This window comes from Megascapheus bottae, chromosome 16, assembly GCF_031878675.1.
Source record: "Megascapheus bottae isolate mThoBot1 chromosome 16, mThoBot2.hap1, whole genome shotgun sequence".
Lineage (NCBI taxonomy): Eukaryota > Metazoa > Chordata > Mammalia > Rodentia > Geomyidae > Megascapheus > Megascapheus bottae.
The window spans coordinates 29,836,660-29,857,818 of NC_143524.1; the positions used below are offsets into that span (position 1 = coordinate 29,836,660).

General features: G+C 39.2%; 1 protein-coding gene across 2 annotated transcripts in view; it reads right to left on the reverse strand.

Annotated features, from left to right (window-relative positions):
- Nell1 (neural EGFL like 1) overlaps positions 1 to 21,159 on the reverse strand; it is a 761,263-nt gene that overhangs the window by 537,537 nt on the left and 202,567 nt on the right. For both annotated transcript variants that reach the window (XM_090347997.1, XM_090347996.1), the window contains exons 10-11: positions 14,457 to 14,530; positions 5,230 to 5,329 (exon numbers count right to left, since the gene is read on the reverse strand). In XM_090347997.1, the coding sequence (XP_090204123.1) occupies positions 5,230 to 5,329; positions 14,457 to 14,530 (174 nt within the window). The remainder of the gene's footprint in view (positions 1 to 5,229; positions 5,330 to 14,456; positions 14,531 to 21,159) is intronic.

Below are 21,159 nucleotides of genomic sequence, written 5' to 3' on the forward strand. Positions count from 1 at the left end.
ATACTAGGCAAGCACTCTATCACTAGGCCAAACTCCCAGCCCCTCTGTGCCCTTTTTTTATCATGACAAAATCATTCACTTACTTCATTGCATTTATGGCTTCTGTTGACAATGATGGACATGTATCTGTACGATTTACTACCAGGGCTTCTTCTACAACAAGTAATAAACAGGTCATCATGTTAGGACTTAACATGGCTGAGGTAAAGTAACCCCATAGAGAACACCAATTCTTGTCTTTCATTTCCTGCTCATAATGTACCCTCCAGTAGTTTAAGCAATTTTCCTTCGAATTGCATACCTCAACACTCTGAGAAAGCACTACAGGTTCCTCTACTCTGTTAAATCTGAACGAGGCAACACCTCTTTCATTCAATACTACTTTCCTCAAACCTTGCAATTGATATGTTATTTCTGTGGTACACAGAAATTATATTCCTCAGAGGTATGGAGTCAGGTTGATTTATGAGCTGGTGACAAACACTTTGGCCCACAGATCCTTTATGAGACCTAGACACCCTTTGGTACTCTAACTAAAACACAGACAGATGAGAACACGCCTTTAGGTTTTTGGAGGATTGGGGCAACGGGAAAGACTGAATTCCATACTTAACCAAACTTTAACCTTAGGAAGTGATTGGTTTCTTTCTGTAATAGTCCATATTTAAGTCCTTTAAGTCCTTTCCAAAGAAGTCTGGGCCTATTTTCAGGTCTTTTTTCTGGGACAATAGGCTATCTTCATCCATTGGAGCGTACTTTCATGGCCACTGCTTCGTGTCATCCCTGAGATCTCACTCCCTTTCAAATGTGCCCTGCTCCCAGTCTCAGCAGATGAACTTACAGCCCTGTGCTCCAAGTCCAAGTCACGTCTGCATGGTTCTGGATCAGAGGCCATCCATCAAGGCCCAGAGGATCTAACCCATCCTAACACCCACTTCCTCCATCTGCCTGCTAGCTTACATGCTCTTGAAATGCCTCTTTTCCAAGTCTCTTTTCACCTCAAATACTCTCAGATCCTCTCTTTAAAATCACTGCAATTATAAATTCACCTCAAATGATAAGGGAAGACTGGAGTGTGGGGGAAGGAGGAAATTGTGCAATGCCAAGATTCTTTAGGAGGATCTAATTGAAAAGCATAAAATCTTCAATAGTACAAATAATCTCAACTAATTTCCATCCAGGCCAGATGACAAGGCAAGTGAGCATGAATTAAAATTACAGATAAACACATTGGGAACAGATGTTGGGAAGAACTTGTTTCTAACACTAGAAGTCATAAACATGCAGCGACACTCTCCAAAGTCATTGGCGACATTGAAGATACAATTAGAGTTGATTATGAAGGGAATAAAAACCCTGAGGAGTGTGGCAAGAATTTGGGGATGGGCCAAATGATTGGTGTGTTTTCTTGAAGCAGCCCTGAGAATGCATGGTCAAGATCATTGCTCCCCCCCCCCACACCCCCAGCCCTTAACAAAGCACCAGGTATTCATGTACAATCTTTTCTACTGGGTCTATATTCAGGCCTTTATTACTTCTCTCCAGGAAAGAGTATTAGATGTCACTGCAATTGCCTACTCCCCATCTCTGTCTCATGACCTCACGCACCAAGTGGGCAGGCCCCTGCTATGGCCATTATCTCAAAGTAATGAGGAGCATAAACAAATTTCATGCTGCCAGTGCAAACTGTTGAGATGCATTGCAGAAACACTGCAGCAGAGAGAGAGATCCCGGATGTTCTGGGCGGTACAGCTGGTAACTGGCATCTTGATCCCCACAATTACAAAGAAGCACAACCCTCCATCTCCATGTACAGTGTCCATCCTTCAGATTCTTTTTGCATGTATCTTCCCAAATTATTCCCTAATTCTGTTCCTAGGGGCACCCAGGCAGTGCCAACAGCCTATGGGTTAAAATATTGGTTCATCAAATTTCCAAATAAAAACAGAATTCAAAATAAGCTATTCTTGTTTGTGTGTCGTGTCAGTTTGGGGGACTGAACTAAAGACTTTGTTCTTGCTAGACGGGGCTCCTCACTTAAGCTATGCTTCCACCCCCAAGCATATGTTAAGGCTTATGTATAAGGTCGTGGGTTTAATTTGTACAAAGGGAAAAACTCAGTTTAAAGCAATAGTCTATGCTTTTTCATTTTGATTAGTTAATAGAGTATCAGTAGTTATATTAGAAAATGCGAATCATTCAAAATGGAAAGTAATAATTTGAGAAAACAAGTTGCAACCAATAAAATGTATTTGTTTGTCTGTGCCAGTACTAGAGCTTGAAGTCGGGGTCTTGTTTAGCTTTTTTGCTCAAAGCTGACATTCTACCACTTAAACCAGACCTCCACTTCTGACCTTTTGCTGACTAATCAAAGACAAGAACCTTATGGCTTATCATCTGGGGTAGTTTCAAACCATGATCTTCAGATCTCAGTCTCCAAAGTAGCTAGAATTACAGGAGTCAACCACTAGTTCACTGCCAACATAGATTTAAATATTACTTCAAATATGAAATATATAGAGTTCTAGCTCATGCTGATAACAATGTCATTTAAAATTCACAGACATAGCAAGACACTAGCAACCATGTATGTAATGCTAGCTATTCAGAAGATTGAGATCTGAGGATCATGGCTCAAAGCTAGCTTGGGCAGGAAAGTCTGTAAGATTCTTTTTTTTTTTTTTTTTTTTTTTTTTGCCAGTCCTGGGCTTGAGCTCAAGGCCTGAGCACTGGTCCTTGGATTTTCTCAAGGCTAGAGCTCTACCGCTTGAGCCTCAGCACCACTTCCGGCTTTTTCTATGTATGTGGTACCGAGGAATCGAACCCGGGTCTTCGTGCATGCCAGGCAAGCACTTTAACCACTAGGCCAAACTTCTGGCCCTACACCCAGATTCTTGACTGGAGATTTTGCAGTCTTATCTTGCTTGTAGCTAGCCTACTCCATCACCAGAGTCAAGCCTCTCATTCAACAATTTGCTGGTTATTACAGTGATGGAGATACATGAATTTTAAACCACTGTCTTCTAGATTGCAACCTCCTAAGTAGCTAAGATTACAGATGTGAGTCACCAATACCCAGCAAAAATATGTACACAGATACAAATACCTTTTCAAAAGAGAAGAAATCAGTCTCACAAAATAAGTTGGAACAATTAATGTTACATCTACAGACCCTTTTGAAAAGGGAAATGTCACAGAATTCACAGCATGCAAAGATCCTACAGGCACAAGAAGGTTGAAGACAATAGAACCTTGTGTTTGTTTGACTGTGAATTTTTTGTCATTTAAAAACTGTAGAACTTCATAAAGAAGAGATAGCTTACTGCCAAGATAAACACTCCTTTTATTTTCTGATTGCCTGATGTGCAGAGCAAACCCAAACACTGGGAAAGTGAGCTAATATTCTGGAATCTTCTATATTGTGGGTCAACGAGAGAAGCAGGAAATAAATGGTGGTGGGAAGTGCTGAAAATTCCATTAACCCAAAATTACTATTTCATTCTAATATATGAATTGTGAAGTGAGGGAAGCACTGTAGAAATCCAAGACAGCCAATGCAGTACATCTTTTCTTTTTTTTTTTATTTTTTAAAACTTTATTTCAATGTAACTATGCTTACAGAAATACACTCATATCGGTTAACAGAATGCAATTTAAGTTTAACTTATCCTACACATTTTCAACCAAAAAATTGGTACATGGTTTATAATTTTTTTAAACTTTGCCATTTTTTAATCTACTACAAATGTATAAAAAAGTTCCTATGCAAATATAGAATCCCCAAGGACTTTTCCATACATATGCATCTCAAAGGAAAACTGTCAGTTTCCACATAAAGATGGCTTGAATTGAAAAGAAGTGGGTATGAAGAAGAAAATTCTCTGTTTCACAAATTGGCCCTAGCTAAAATAAGTGTAGGAAGTCTTACTCCTGTCTCTCACTCTTGCTTTATTGATAAAGCAGGCATGCTGCCAACACAAGTGCTAGCAGAAGCAGTGGCACCTGACCTGCTCAATTCTACACTGGGCAAGATCCGTGAAATTCCTCCTGAATTTCTGTGGCCTGATCAATGATTCTAGTCTAATTGAGCTGTAAATTAGAGAGTATTTGCATGAACTAAATCCAACTTGGTGCTCTAACAAATAACAAGTGATGGATTCCACATTAAATTATAAAACCTACCTAGGTTCCTTATCTGTTCCCAATAAATGTATCCCTTTGAAAATTCCATTTGATTTTTAAATATGTTCTAAGATATCCCAGCTGTAAATATAACTGCAGTGCAAAAGCAGCAGATAAATTAGGGAAAGTACTCTGCTAGCATTCTCTTGGTGTCCCTTTCTTTAAACATCTCTGTGCTAGAAAAAACTGATTTTACAAAGTTAGAATATGAAGTTACCTGGACTAAACTATGATGTAGCTATATCCTCCTTAACACAAAGATCATCCAAAAATGATGTAACTTGGTAGGGGTTTAGGGGTGTGAATGAAGTGTTTGAAGGTAGGAATAGTTTTAAAATAGTAGTTTTGAGTTTAACTGCAGTTACTTCTTAAGATTTGAATAAATACTAGGTTCTTCTAATGTGCATAATTCTCCCTGGCTGAACATTTCAAAGAATGAGGAATATTTAAGCAAGTGTTTAAAGAAGTAAGAATAAATTTGAGGAGGAAGGGGATTCCAATAAAAAAAGAAAGCAATATCATTCCTACCCAAGAATGAATTCACAACCAAACATTGCTTATTTGAAGATCTTTTTCTTAAAAGGAAAATGTAGAAATGGAAAAGTTACATATGCATCTATCTCACGAATAAGCCTCCATCTTAAGTCTCTGTCAATCTGATATGGGAACTGGCTCATGGACTAGGCTAAAAAGAGCTTCTCCAATCCTCCCTATGAGAAATAATGTAATGATGACAATAATGGTTATTATTACAAGAATATCATTAGCATTAATATAGGAATAATCATGTACTGTTTATCACATGCTGGGAATTATGCTGGGTGCTTATGCATTATCCCATTTAATCTTCATAGTAGTCTTATGAAGGAGATACTATTATTATCCTCATTTTGCAATCGAAGAGACCACAACTGAGAAAGGTAAATGGGATATGAGAGTGCCTGTAAAGCACTGCTGATTTTGAAATATAGGTTATTATCATTGTACTATTCATTAAACCCTCACCCTCATCCCAGCACTATCACAGCCCCCAGCAGCTCTACTCACCTCGACAGACACTGCAGCATTGATTCTCTGGAAGAATATGATCCTTAACTGAGCAGTTCAATGGAGGGCACATCTCTGTAATTTTTACTAAAACTCCATCCTGGAAGCCAAATATCAGGGGAAAAACAAAATTTTTAAATGGTGTTCAAATAAATAGTCAGTGATCCAAACTTACATGACTCATTTTTAATATCCTGCAATGATCACAACCTACAATGTTATGAGCGCCTTAGCAATGCACTTGGAAATTCCACTAATAATGGTGGCACTGAAAAGTACATTGATGAAACTCTTAAAAGGGAAGGCCAACTTCTTCTTGAAAAGGAGGCACACAGACTCCATTTAAAGTTTCTGAGTATTTTTTGTAGAGCAGAGGGGTGCTCACCATTGACCCCTGTGTGACGAGGTCTAATTCCTAAACTTGACCAATTTCTTGGTGAAAATTTTCTAAAAGGTCGGTTTTGAGCTACCACTAATAAGGCTCCACTGAAAGCAGAATTAGTCCCATGAGCTTCTATGAGCCTGCTGCTGCATTCCACAGGGTAACAAGCCCTGTAAACCCTACCATAAGCAAACACCTGCCTTATTCTTAATGAACTCACAGTTTGGCACAAAGAGGAAAAAATAATAATCTCTTACACTAAAAAGACACAATACAGTATAGCAATACCTAAAAAGTGGGCTATGCTAGAAAGTTTTCTAGAATAATACAGTAAAGGAAGAAGAGGTCTTTCTGGCATAGGAAATGTACAGGAGCGAAATAATTCAGGTATGAATGAAAGAAGGTCAGTTAAATAATATTAGTGTTTCCCTGGATTGCAAATAAAACCACCTACAACTAAATATTAAATATTCAGCAGTGGAATCTTCATCTAAGGTCTATTTTTGTTGGCATTACTGTACCTGTATTTGTTCAGGTATTTTAGTTGTTATTTTTTTCACTTGCTGGGTGTTAAAAAGTAGCCCATTGATTACTGTTTTTTTAGTGTAAATATATATATATTTATATTTTCTATAGAAATTAATAAAAGGGTTACATGATATTTACCAGATAGAAGGTGCATTAATTCACATACATTGATACCCTTTCTCATGTCTTGGTCCCCATTACCTGCCCCCCCACCCCCCATCTTGGTTTTCCCCCTTTCCCTATCCAATTTCAAATAACCAAATACAAATATATCTAATATATCAGATAACAAAGTGAGATACTGTAACAATATGAGATAACCAAGGGACAGCAAAAGATATGAGAGATAACATAGTACATTAAGGACAACAATCATTCATTATATGGCTTTTGTTTCAATATCCTGGAGGTCTTTTCAATTAGCTTCATACTATATGGCCTTATGTATCAAGGTTTTGCTCTATTGCAAATCTCTGCTAGGAGAGCCCAAGGTTTCTACTGATTATGACAAATGAGGGAAACCATTGAGCCTAAGTTCCTTTGAGTCTGGCTTACTTCACCTAATATGATTTTTTCTAAGTCTTTCCATTTCCTAACAAATGGGGCGATGTCATTCTTTCTGACAGCAGCATAGAATTCCATTGTGTACAAATACCACATCTTGTTGATCCACTCATCAACTGAGGGACATCTAGGTTGGTTCCATATCTTTGCTATGGTAAATAATGCTGCAATGAACATTGTTGTGCTAGTGGGTTTAGTATGCCCTAGTTTCTGGATGGTTAGGTAAATGCCAAGTAGTGGAATTGCTGGGTCATAGGGGAGCTCTAGGTTTAGCCTTTTGAGGAACTGCCATCCTGCTTTCCATAGTGGTTGAACGAGTTTGCACTCCCACCAGCAGTGTAGTAGTGATCCCTCCTGGCCACATCCCCTCCAGCATCTGTTGTTATTAGTTTTCCTGATCCTGGCCATTCTAACTGGAGTGAGGTGGAATCTTAGAGTTGTTTTGGTTTGCATTTCTTTTATGACCAGAGATGTTGAGCATTTCTTCATGTGTCTATAGGCCATTTTTTTTTCTTCTTCAGAGAAAACTCTCTTTAAGTCTTTGGCCCATTTTTTAATGGGATGGTTGTTACTTTGGAGATTAGTTTTGGAGTGATTCAATTTTTTGAGCTGTTGATATATTTTAGATATGAGGCCTTTGTCCACTGTATGGTTGGTGAAGATCTTCTCCCACTCTGTAGGCTTCCTAATTAATTTACTAGCTATGTCCTTTGCCATACAAAATCAGAGAAAGGCTGGATAAGTGGGACTGAGTACTGTTTTTTTTAAGTTTATTTTTAAATTTTGCCAGTACTGGGGCTTGAACTCAGGGCCTGACCACTGTCCTTGGGCTTTTCTCAAGGCTAGCGCTCTACCGCTTGAGCTCCAGCACCATTTCCAGCTTTTTTTTTTTCAGTCTATGAGGTACCGAGGAATTGAACCCAGAGTGTCATGCATGCTAGGCAATCTATCACAAGGCAAAACTCCTGGCCCCTGATTACTGTTTTTTAAAAAGTTAGATGGGTCCTTATTTATCTACAAGTATTTTCTCTCTTAGTTTTACAGGGATATTAAAGATAATCAGGAAGCAAAATGGAGAAGAGCCTCATTCAAGGCCCAAAACCTTCTCCAAACACAGAACAGGATAAAAGCCATCAGCCAGGACACATGGAGAAATGACTGAGTTTTCCATATCTAAATGGTTCTTTAGTTCCAGTTCCTCATTGCCAGCCCTGGTTTTCTAGTTCAGCAAGATCTATCATTATGTCATGCATACCATTATAATATGTGAATGCTTATAACATTAAATATCAAGTAGGGAATTCCAATTATCATCTTTTGAGTACATTATTTTTAACATGGCTCCCTGTCTTTTCTCATAATTTCCTACTTGGATAAGCCATTCTCTAGCATTCTGTATTTTTGCTTCTGTTCCTTTGCCCTCCATTACCTAAACTTTTTCTTGTATACTGGTTCTTAGAACTAACCCTAATATCTGAGAAGTAATTCTGCCTCTGCCTCTCAATCTCTATTTTCTACTAGTGTCCATTTTCGTGCTTCACTCCAGGCCAAACTGGGCAACCTCAAAAGTTAGCACTAGTGCTAATATTAGATTCCTGCCTGTCATAAATTAGTTTTTCCTGGGGAGAATAAAACTACTTATTATAGGCCAGTAGATGAAAATACCCCTATTAGGGGTATTCACTAAATGCAATTGGAATATGCCAAATTACCATTACTGAATCTAATCCTATCCTTAGATATTAATATATTTATCCTAATTCTCCACTGCCTCCTGGCCTAAGTAGGAAAACAGACAGGGTTGCATCCTTTTATGAACTCTATGTGCCTACTCCCAAACTGTAAATGCTTTGCTACTAATGACTCATCTCTGACACCCTGGGAGGCCTGCCCTAGTACACAAGGACTATTTTGTTGTGCAAAGAACCAGAATTACCTGTAAATCCCACAATGCAATGCTGATGGTTCAACACTAATGACTATATTAGATGTTCTTTATAAAGAACAGACAATGTCTGGGGTTTCATTTATGTTCAAAGTATGTCTGGTCTTTCACTTGAACTTTTACCATTGATCTTTCACCTGAAATTGTACCTTTTCTCTGTTTCTTTGTTCCTTCCCCCACACTGCATCCTGAGCAGCCTACAGCTAAGCTGGCATCTGACAGAGCACTGACATTATGAGTAACTTATACTGAAATCCTTACTTCAGGGTCTACTTCTGAAGAATCCAAACTAAGATGATTAAGACACATTTCATTCTTGCTATCAAAAGTCAAATCGATAAAAGTAATTATCACTAGGTGATAAGATTCTAGAGTGGTTTTCTCTTTGTTTCTTAAGCTCTTCTCTAAATTCCAAATCTGACTAGATGAATGCATGTTTGTGTTTCTGAAACAAAACAATGTTTAAAATAATGCACAATTTTTAATTACTCACAAAAATTTAAATATGTAAAGGGGGTTATCTTTTTTTCATATATTTTTATTGTAATTAATAGAAGGGTTACATGATATTTGCCAGATAGAAGGTGCATTAATTCACATACATTGATATCCTTCCACCTGTCTTGGTCCCCATTTCCCTCCCCCCCCCACCCCTACCCCTCATCTTGCTTTCCCCCCTTCCCTATCCAATTTCAAATAACCAAATACAAATATATCCGATATATCTTTTAACTACTAAACAGTCAATATTTCTCATTTACTTTATTTTTCTAATCTTTAAGAGGCTTCAACTCAGGACCTGGGCAATATCCCTGTGCTTCTTTTTGCTCCTCATGCACTCTACCACTTGAACCACGGCCCCACTTCAGAGTTTTCTGTTTATGTGGTAGTGAGGAATTGAAGCCAGGGCTTCATACATGCTAGGCAAGCACTCTACCACTAAGCCACATTCCCAGCTACCTCATTAATGTTTAATATTTAATGAATAAAGTCTTAATTCTAAATATTTAGAGAGAGAGAAACTCGCTCATGAATTTCAAAAGAAGCTGACATGTGATTACTCTAGTAAAAACACTACTAAATCCATAAATCCATTTAGTCCAGCTACATAAGGCAATATGAATCTTTTTTTCTTCACTACTATGAAAACTTTTTTAAAATATATTTTAACTATTTTTAACTTCTACTGATTATTGGATGATATTTTATAACCTCTGTATTGAGTTCTGTCTTTCTGGAAAAATGCAATTATTCTTATTATTCTTTTTTGTAGCTTGGCAAAACCATCTATATGTCATTGGTCAAATGTAAACAGTCTAGTTCTGCACTAATTAACCACTATGCTTCAACTTTAATTTCGAATCACATATGAAAACCATATCTTCAAATCAAAAATTATTGGTAATGCTTCAGAAATGTTGGAGAAAAGCCGTAACTAAACAAAATAAAGCCAGGCTAAAAAAAAACAAAAGAGCGTGTTCTTCTTGATTTTCAAAAGAAAATAATATACTAATTTCTGAAAACAATCAGTGAAAATATTCAAGTTGTTTCTTCTTTCAGTAGTGCTGCTAAGACTTAAACATGACCCAGAAAATTGTGATGTATGGATCTTCAGGTCACCTCTTGTCATCTCTTGGACATCTTCTTTGAATCAGAAGAAACAGAACTATTTCTCCTATTTCCTTAAGGATAGCACCACTGCAGTGTATCACTTGAGATGCGTAGGAGAGAAGTCAATCCATTACATGCAATGGATAGCAGATATCGTTTATGCCAGGAGCTTGACAGAGACTGCCTTGGAAAGAGCACTCATCCTGGCACTCACCACTTTTGGTCTCTACTGATCACATCCATTACATTTACTCTTCTTTGTCTTTTGATAAAGCTGCCTTTGAGGACAGAAATCACTGGGCTCTAGTCTGACTGCTGTGCTATCCTTAGAGTCTGAAAAGAAATTATTTAATCCTTCAGAAACTACCACTCTAAAATGTACAGGTGAGAATTATATCCAAGTTAAGTATAATAGTATTTCAAGAGGAAAAGAAAGAAAATGAAGAAGCCAGACTGAAAACAAAGGTTCAGGCACTGGCTAGCTCACTCGCTAGCTATATGGAGTGATGCCTCTGTACAATGATTTCTGAACCTGTGTGGTATTTACCCCATGGGGTTATTATAAGTTTAAATAGGGTGATGTTTAAAATAATTTAAGCCACGTCCAGAAAAATAAGAAGTGTTTAGGAAATATAAAGTGTTGTTGCCAACAACAAAAATACTTTGTTTTCTGAGAACAAAATAATGTATAAATAAACTTATAAATAATGCTGAATGTAGTGGTGAACATTGGCAGTCCCAGTACCTCCAGAAGCAGAGGCAAGGAGATTGTGAATTTGAGGTCAGTCAAAAACAACCTTCTTGAAAACAAGTGATGACAGAAGAAATACAAAAGTGCTGTAGGTACAGTTCATGAAGTAGAGTACTGGCCTAACAGCCAGGATGCAATGGCTTCAATAAGTAGGAATGAAAGAATACACAAAATAATGATCTTTCAAAAGAAGTGGAAATTATTTAAGTGAACTCATATGCTTGCATGCATGCATACAAAATTTGTCTAAAGAGCATAACCTGTCTGCCCCAAATTCTTTCTAACTTAATGAAAACAAAACAAACAGTAAAAGCTAAATGAAAGTATGTAAAACATCTATAATTTGGTGTATCAGATAGTCAGCTAAGATGGCATTTCAACCCCTGTTGGTATCTTCTACAGGATTCATGTGTGTATGCCTTGATAAAACAACAGAGATAAAAATTATAAAGGCAACATTTGCTCCAGATGTCAAAAGGGATGGGGGTGGTTCTAGGTAGCAGATCCATGACTGGTGCTAGGATTATAGCTGTCAGCTCTCTCTTTGAGGTAGAAAAAAATTCAAGGAAGAATCTAAATCAATTATCATTCCCATCTTTCTTTTAAGTTACTGGATATTTTTTCCATATTTTTATTGTAATTAATAGAAGGGTTGCATTATATTCACCAGATAGAAGGTGCATTATTTCACATACATTGATACCCTTTCTCATGTCTTGGTCCCCATTTACCTCCACACCCCGGCCCTCATCTTGTTTTCCTCCCTTCCCTATCCAATTTCAAATATATATATTTGAATATATAAGATAGCAAGGTGAAATACTGTAATATTATGAGATAACCAAGGGACAGCAAAAGAGATGAGAGATAACATAGTACATTAAGGACAACAATCACTCATTCTATACCTTTTGCTTCTATATCCTGGAGGTCCTTTCATTTAGCGTCATTCTATATGGTCTTATGTATCTAGGTTTTGTTCTATTGTAAATCTCTGCTAGGAGAGCCCAAGGTTTCTACTGATCATGACAAATGAGGGAAACCATTGAGCCTATATTCCTTTGAGTCTGGCTTACTTCACTTAATATGATTTTTTCTAAGTCTTTCCATTTCCTTACAAATGGGGTGATGTCGTTCTTCCTGACAGCAGCATAGAATTCCATTGTGTATAAATTCCCATCTTATATTCAAGAAGCTTACATTTATTTTGTCCTAAGAACTAATTTTTCCACATCCTTTACCTTATGTAGTTACCCCATGCAACACCCCTAGATGATAATGTGCCAGTCCTAAGTTATGGGTCACCTAGCTATTTCCCAACTTTCAGTCCTGAGAGTGCATGATCTCCTGAGAGATAAGGAAGTCTTCACTTTCTGCTTCTGCCATAGGGCAAGGAATCTCTATATCCAGCACCTCTCAATTTAGAGAATCTCCCACACCAGTGTATCCACAAAACTGCCTGGAACCGCAGAAAAACTGGCATTCCTATTATTACCCAAAATGGGGAATTGGGATTAGGAATATTTCAAAAGGTAGATTTTGGCAATAGGAAGAAGATCTCTCTCCCCATCACCTTCTTCCCATAAAGGATGTTTGGTCTGCATCACCTTGAAAACATCTGTAAGTCTTTAATGCCTCATTCACTTCTATCTTTAAAATACATTTCATTATTTTCTCCCAGAATGTGATGAAAAGAAGAGGAAATAATGTGGGTACAAGTGCTTGGGAAGATGGTCTGCTCTGAGTCCAAGTGGTTCTGTCAGCTGCTCTGAAGGAGCCTCATAAAACCAGCTGTGCTTTGTTGTGGTTTGGGGCTGCTCTATAAAGGCACGACCTTGTATCTTTCCTCCCTTCTTCCTTGTATCTGCCCTTCAGTCTTGCATTACTAGGCATGTCCTTATCACTACAAAAGAAGAAAGAAAGAAAGAAAGAAAGAAAGAAAGAAAGAAAGAAAGAAAGAAAGAAAGAAAGAGAAAGAAAGAAAGAAAGAAAGAAAGAAAGAAAGAAAGAAAGAAAGAAAGAAAGAAAGAAAGAGAGAGGAAGGAAGGAAGGAAGGAAGGAAGGAAGGAAGGAAGGAAGAAAGAAAGAAAGGGAGGGATGGAGGGAGGGAGGGAAGAGGGGAGGGAGGGAGAGAGGGAGAGAGGGAGAGAAGGAGTCAACACAAGAGTCCATACCTCAGGTTGTGCTATTGAGGAGCCTGGGTTAGATAGGTAAGGAAGGTAGGGTTATTTTTGTTTGTTTTTGTTTTTATCTATTTTCTGGCTAATATTGGGCAGAAGGAAAGTTTGGCTAGGCATCTCAGCACTGGGAAACCTTCTTATTGCGGTTGATCTGTTCCATCCATTCATATTCCTCCAGGGCCAATTGGTCTGCCTCTAGGATCTCTTCCTATGTTGCTGAGAGGGAGGTCAGATGATGACAACCACACAGAACTCCTGCTTTCTCTTCCATCTCTCAGAGATGTGCTTATTAGACTCTCCCTACTAGACCATGGCTGTTCTCTCTGATTTCAGACTTCTGGAGTGTGATCTGAGAGATGAGGGTCCATTAAATGGGAATGAGCATGTGTCCTGATTGATTTACGCCTTCCAGGGTCACAGTGGCTGCTGTGTTTGTTTGGTGGGTGATTGGAGGGGTACTAAGAGTAGGTAAGAAATGATGATGCTCCAGTCAAGAGCAATGACAACGAAGATGTAAACAGAAAGTAATTTGAGAACTAGTTATAAGGTAAAGCTGGAAGGACGTGATGGGTGAGCAGGCTACTGAGGAGGCTACTATGCAGAGAATGAGGAACATAGCTGGTCTGGATTCCTCATAAGGCTATGGGTCCAAAGCTTTATTCTGTTACTGCATCCTCAAGGAGCTCTTCCCAAACTACCGTCCCCATCTCAAACCTCTCCATCCTTTCAGCCTCCTTCATATTTTTACTCCCTCACTACACTGGAGTTCCATAATGTCAGAGACTACTTGCTTTCCCATTGTCTTCTCAATGAGGGAACATAGCACTTGCTTAATGTGCTATGTGCGCATGTTGGATGATGACTGAAAAACGCCTAACGTTCCATGCTTCCTCTTACGTAGGAAGGGACACATAGTTGCATGGCATTATCACAGCTAGCATCAAAAAAGCACATTGCTCTAATAACAACATGGAACCTTTCTCAGGGCCGCACACCCTAGCAGCTTCTGACTCTCCTTTCTCATATCAATTCCTGAGACAGCTCCTTCCCAAGCTATGGGATCCACATCTGATCACAAGATAATCACCCAATGGCAATGGCTGTGCACTGCCCTCTCTCCATATTCTTATTCCCACCCACCACAGAGGATTCTGCGTCTGGTTGGCCCATCCAGGCCAATGTAGCCTATTCAAAAGCTGCATGTAAAACCCATATACCTATCTATTCACCTTCCAGTGTGACAGGGACCATAAGATGAAAACTTACTCGGCATTCACGACAGTTCTTAGTTAAGATTCGTTGGCCTTCTGCAAGAACTTTTCCTCCATAAATACACTTTGCTGTAATAAAACAGAAAAATGGGTCAGTCCGTTGTCGTGCACTGTCACAAAATGAACTCAAAGGTGCCATGTAACTTAACAGGTCTCACAGAAATATTGAACCACTAATTCTAAGCAATACAAATCTCTTTATTAAAAAGTATGACATGAAATAAATTTGGGCGGGATAAACCTTAGATTTCCAAAGGAGACCTGACCTCAATTGTGTTTGCCTGGAGTTCACACACAGAACAGACGAGTTAGTTCAAAATTGCAAGCGCCACAGGGCTTGAGAGAATGAATTGCTGTAGTCAGAGGCTAACATCAGGAAGAGTTGGCTACCATTACCACTGAGTAAAATTAGAAGCAGTTTTAATTGAGACACTCCAACTATTGAAAGAAGCAGATTCAGTAAAAGGGAGCTTATATGTGTTACATTTATCTGAACTCAGTTTTAGTGGAGCAGAATGCATTTATTTATTTTTCCTTATCATTATAGACAGTAGCTGTCTTAGCTTGTGTGTTTTAAGACAACTTTGAAATGCAAGCCAACTCAATATACTGCTACATGGATGCATTGGAAAGACTGCCCTTGGAAAGGTGAGTTTAACAAGAGAACAGGGAGGAAAAGGTAGAAGTAGAACTTAAAGAAAATTTCAGAGAAGTATTAAGTGAAATTTCTCCTTCATTACTAGAATTCTAGAGACTCAGTCCCTGACAATTTGCCAACACTCTGTAAGCAAATGCAGAATATGCCAATTTGATATGAACCCATTCAACAAGAACAAGCAATGGCCTGATTCTTTTCTCTTCTGCCTTAATGCAGCCTTTCCAGCTCCCTTACTCAAAAGCACAGAAACAATGACCGGCACTCTAAAAGCTCTCTCCCACTAAAACGAATTTATCTCTCGGGCTCTGTATCAGTTAAAAAGGGGTAGTTAGCCAGATATTAGTGGCTCACACCTATAATCCTAGTGTCTCTGGAGGCTGTAATCTGAGGGTTGTGATTAAAAGTGAAACTCTTATCTCTAATTAACCAACCACACAAAAAATGAAGGGAAGTAGTACAGTGGTAGCCTTGAGTTTTGAGCAAAATGCTCAAGCACAGGTCCTGGACCTTGAGTTCAAGTGGCAGAACTGACACCAACAGAGAGGGGTGTTAGTAATTTAGTTGGGATGCTTTCTAGTTCTATAATTTTCTGATTCTCATGTAATGTTCAAGTGTGCATAACCTTTACAAACAGGTAGTTGAAACCCTTCTTCTTAGGCACAAGGAAGGAAAAACATAGTGACAATAATCCACTAATCATCATACTTCCGCCATGGGGACTGTGTGATATGCTCTTCAAAGTTTCTGCATGAGTAAGAGACACATTTGTGCACCTGTTGGAATAGTGGCACACAGCAGGTCTTAGCCAGAGGGGACCATAGAACCCTACGAGGAGTTGATTGGCTGCAAGAGATTTGACTGTGGTTTCAAGTAGTGTGAGTATCTGACTTTTTCCAATAATTCTTGTTAAAAGACAGATTTCCCATGTGTGCTTATCTTAGTGAGGAAATTCTTGGAACCCTTACCAAAACTGCTTAAAGGCTTCTTGACATTTTGTCATCTACCCCTTGGAATGTGCCCTGTCTATTTTTTCCTATACCCCTCCCCCTTCCTTAAGTTTGTCCTAGTGGAAGTTGAGCTTATACTAGCAAGGGTTTAGAGATGAGAACTGCAGCTTAACCATGTATGTCAGTCGGAACCATTCCTTGCCCCGAGATGATAATTTGAATATTAATTATCTAATAAACAATTTTCTGAAATCTCACTGCATGGGCATCTCTTCATTCATCACCCTGGAATCTGATGGTTGGAGCCATCAGGTATATTTGATAAATATATCAAAGACTTAGCCTGGGCTGTAGAAAGTCACTTGTTCTAGATGAAATCCCCTTTCTGGGCATCCCATAGCCAATAAAAAATATGTGTTGATGAAAGTTGTATAAAGCCCTATCTCCTGTGCCCCCAAATTCAGGGGCAACTCTGTAAGGCCAGTCTAGTTATGAAGCTTCCTAAAGCAATAACAGAGTCATTTGTTGTAACTGCATTGCAGTTTAGCCTCTTTTTCTGTCTGCCTCTTCTTCCTGTGAACACTTCACCATCTCATATCTACACAACTGTTCCTGAGAGACCATCCTCATAAATCTCATGCAAGTCTCCAAAGTAAAATCCATTGTTTCCTGGAAACAGAATCTTCAGTTTCCATACCACACCCACACCTGCTCCACTTCATTTTCCCTCCTTTCCATGAATGACACAGCATCTACATCAGCATCCATGCCCTGAGACCTTTCTAATGTCTGCCTCTAACTTAAGTTTGTGTTTCATTGGTGCCCAAAGTCCAACAGAATTCTTCCTCAAATTTCTCAAGTCACTTTCCTCTGTTCTCCATTCACCCTCTTCTTTAGTTCTACCAGAACCTCCTAGGTCTCTTGCATTCCAATCTCAATGCTCTCTAGACCTTTCCTTAGAACACTAAGGTCATAGCTGAGCATCGGGAAATTTGAACTGTTTTGCTACTAAGTAGAGCTTATTGATTCTAAAACCATCCGTAATTACTTATAATAACCAAGAGAGGGACTGAGTTGAAGACTAAAGATGAAATTATGAAATAATCCTTGCTTTTAGGAAGTTAATAGTTGTAAGGTGAGATAGGTAATTAAATGGTCAATGAAGACATTATGTGTTCTATGCTACAAATAGGGTTAAGTCCAAAGTACGATGGAAGCACAAAGTGACAACAAAGTCTACTTTTAGGTGCAAATATGAGGTACTTCTTAGAATCATGAGTCCCTAATCCCTTCACAATAAAGTTTAAATTTATTCATTCAACTCATAAAGTCATTCATGTAGCTCTTCCGTAGCTTCTAAAGTTCACAGCCTACCAATTCCTAAGCTTTCTCTCACCTGCACAAACATGCACACCTTCCCAAATCTTCTGGTCATGCTTTGTTTCTCACTTCTAGGTTTTGCATATGTTTTTATCTTCTATAAGAGTACTCAGACTCTCCACTTATACTGAGTTTTCACTATATATAGCAACTAGAAATTAGCCTTTCTGTAGGTATGTGTGTGTGTGCTGATACTGAGGCTTGAACTCAGAGCCTTATACTCTTTGCTTATAGCTGGTATAGTACCATTTGAACCACACCTCCTCTTCTGGATTTTTACTAGTTAATTTGCAACAAGAGTCTCTCAGATTTGCCTACATAGGCTAGCATCAGACCATACTCCTCAGAAATCAGCCTTCTGCCTATGAATAAGCTAGGATGACAGGTAGGCACCACAGACGCCTAGCTGAGAAGTTGTTTCTTATCTTTTATACTAGCTAATTGCTGTCACTTTGTGCTTCCATCATTCTTTGGACTTAGCCCTATTTGTGGCATAGAACACAACAATGTCTTCATTGACCACTTAATTACCTATCTCTCCTTAGAACTATAAATTCCCTAAGAGCAAGGTCTATTTATAATTTTATGTTTAGCCTCTAACTCAGTCCCTCTCTTGGTTTATTCTAAGTAATTGTGAATAGTTTTAGAATCAATAAGCTCGACTTAGTAGCAAAACAGTTCAAATTTCCTGATGCCCAGCTACGACCTATTGCTGCTATTCAATGAAACTTCCTACATAGATATCAAGGGGTTCAGACCCAAAACAACAACAAAATGGATAGAATCAGTATAATTGTCCAAATTATTCTCTTCCTCAATTCATTTAAATGCAAGAGAAAAAAACATAAGCCAGGCATGATACACATACTTGTAATCCTAGCTATTCCAGACATCAAGTCAAGTGAATCATGAGTTCAAAGCTAGCTCCCACAAAAGTAGCAACGAAGTCAGGTGTTGATGGTTTGTACATGTAATCCTAGTTAATCCTAGCTAATTAGGAGGCTGAGATCTGAGGATCACAATTGGAAGCAAGAGTCCATGAAACTCTTATCTCTGATTAAACACCAAAAAGCCAGAAATGAAGCTGTGACTCAAGTGGTTTAACACCAGCTTTGAGCAAAAAAGCTAATGGCAGCACCTAGTTTAAGCACAAATACCAGCACACATACACACATGCCAAAAAAATAGTTAAAATAAAGGGCTAAGATACAGTTCAGTAACAGAGCCTAAAATGTACTTCAATTCCCATCAATACACATGCACACACACACACACACACACACACACACACACACACACACACGTACACATGCATACTCACAAAAGAACTAACCCAGGTCACTGTTTATGCCTCAGTTTTCTAGGTAAATCAGTTGATCATGAATCATTGGTCAATAAGGACTTAAGATTTCCCAGTTTACTTACAGAAAAAGACTGTTTCTCCAAAGGCCTGAAGTTGTTGGATAACAAATTCCCATACTCCCAAACACAGCTGCGACCAAACTGAAAAGGTGGTCCAGTCCAGAGTAGCAGTTCTGCTAAATAACTTGCTTGTCCAAGTGCCATCTGCTTTCTGGCCCAGGCTGAGAAGTACAGCAAGACTCCTTTGCCCCTTCTTACTTTTGACCCTTGTCACTCCCACAAAGGTATCGATGCACTTGCCTGTCATAAAACATTTGTATATTCTTTTCTTTGCCAGCTCCATCCCAGAACTCTGATCTAGAAATAAGGATGCCTCACTGTTTACTTTCTCACTGTCCTTGGAGACAGATCGACCCCTCAAACCCACCAGCCTGGCACAGAACTTTGTGTCAGGGTGCTTTGGGAACTAGCGGATGACGTCAACTGAACATCTCCATCACTTGTAGCTATGGCACAGCAGAATGCCTAGATGATTAGCATTCCAAGAGGACACTAAATTACTTCCCGAACTTTCAGGTCACAAGTAGAGGCTGCAAGATGCATTTGCATATCCACTTCTGCTTCTCTGACAGTATCCCTACTTCATGGCCACTGACCTCCTTATGCCTAACATCACTCCTCATTATCCAATCTCCTTGATCTACAGCCTAACAGCTTAGTTTTGATGACTGAGGAAATTCAAGCATAAGGTAAGTCAGGCTCTGGTGCCTCTGGCTGGGGCATTCGAGACTTCATTTCATCAGCTTTCATTGTGAGTAGATATGTAAATGGATACCAGAGCCCTTCAAATCACTTTGGGGACAAGCAGACTAGAATATTTCACAGTGTCCAACCATGAAATTGAAACCAGGACCAACATACTTCCCCCTGATGTCAAAGACAAACACACTTGGGATTTAGGGAGAGAGGGGAGAGAGAGGGAGGGAGGAAGGAAAGGGAGAGAGAGAGAGAGAGAGAGAGAGAGAGAGAGAGAGAGAGAGAGAGAGAGAGAGAGAGAGAGAGAGAGAGGGAAGGAGGGAGGGAGAGAGAGGGAGAGGGAGAGAGAGAGATTAAGAAAGAGAGAGAGAGAGAGAATTATGGGTTACAGAGTTGTATCTTTTGACACCCACTGACATCTGGCCCTTCAAATTTGACCTTGATTTTCTCAAGTGCAAGGACTGAACAAGTTTGCCAGCTGGATGACACACTGAATAAACAATTGACAGGTACAGGTACGTACAGTGTTTCATGCTCCTGTCACATATGGATATGAGATGACACTGCCTTTACTTTTTTTTTTCCCTGAACATATGTCAACCATGTAGTCACTATCTTCGAATGTTAAAATATCAGCAGTCCACTTTACACTTTAAAGGAGAGAAGGCAGATCAGAGGGGCTGAACACCCAAGGATTCTTCTTCCCTCAGTGAACTAATTCACAGCCTTGCCTTCAAACAACTCCTCTCTGCGCAAAACATCCACTTCAAACTGGTTATCCCACAGGCATTTCCAATTCAAACATGCCAAATGGATACTGTGTCACTTCCGAGACTACTTCCTCCACAATCTTATTTCTGTTAATCACACTATGACTCTCCCTTGGGTTCTTGCTCAAACCTTGGCAACCTCTCCCTCACAGATGCTCATGCAAAACAATGCTGAGTATCTGTCATGTGTCAGGGCCTTTGGTTATCACTCACATACACCCCTACCTTTGTACCTCCCCCACAAGAATCTGTCAGCCAGTGGAATCACCTACACCTTGGAAAATGCCAAAACTCTCCTATCTATTCCCCTACCTCTATCTCACTGATAGAATGGTCTTCCTAAAAGCCCTTCACTGAGCATGCCACGACCCTGCTTTAAATCCATGCTTTAATCCTGTAATCCCAGTTACTAGGAGACCAAGATCTGGAGGATGACAGTTTCAGGCTCATCCTGGCAGAAACAGAATCCATTCCCCAAAACAATCAGCGGAAAGCGAGTCTAAAGTGCACTAGCTAAGCAAATGTGAGGACCTGAGCTCAAACCTTAATACCATGACCCTGTCTCCAATTTCTGTCAAAAGAGAAAAAGCTTGTTTTTAAGTACCAAAAGCACAGCTTTACATATGCACTTCCCGTTGGCAAGTATGTTCTCACTCAGCTTGGCACCTAGCAAAATCCTCCTTATTTGGAAATAGCCTGCTAAGCTGTTATCTGTAAACTTTTCCTAACAGAAAATTTGCTTGTAGCCTGTGGCCAGGTACAGTATTATGACAGGGAATGCCAAGTAGAGCAGAATTGCTCACCTCATGGCGGACAAGAAGCAAA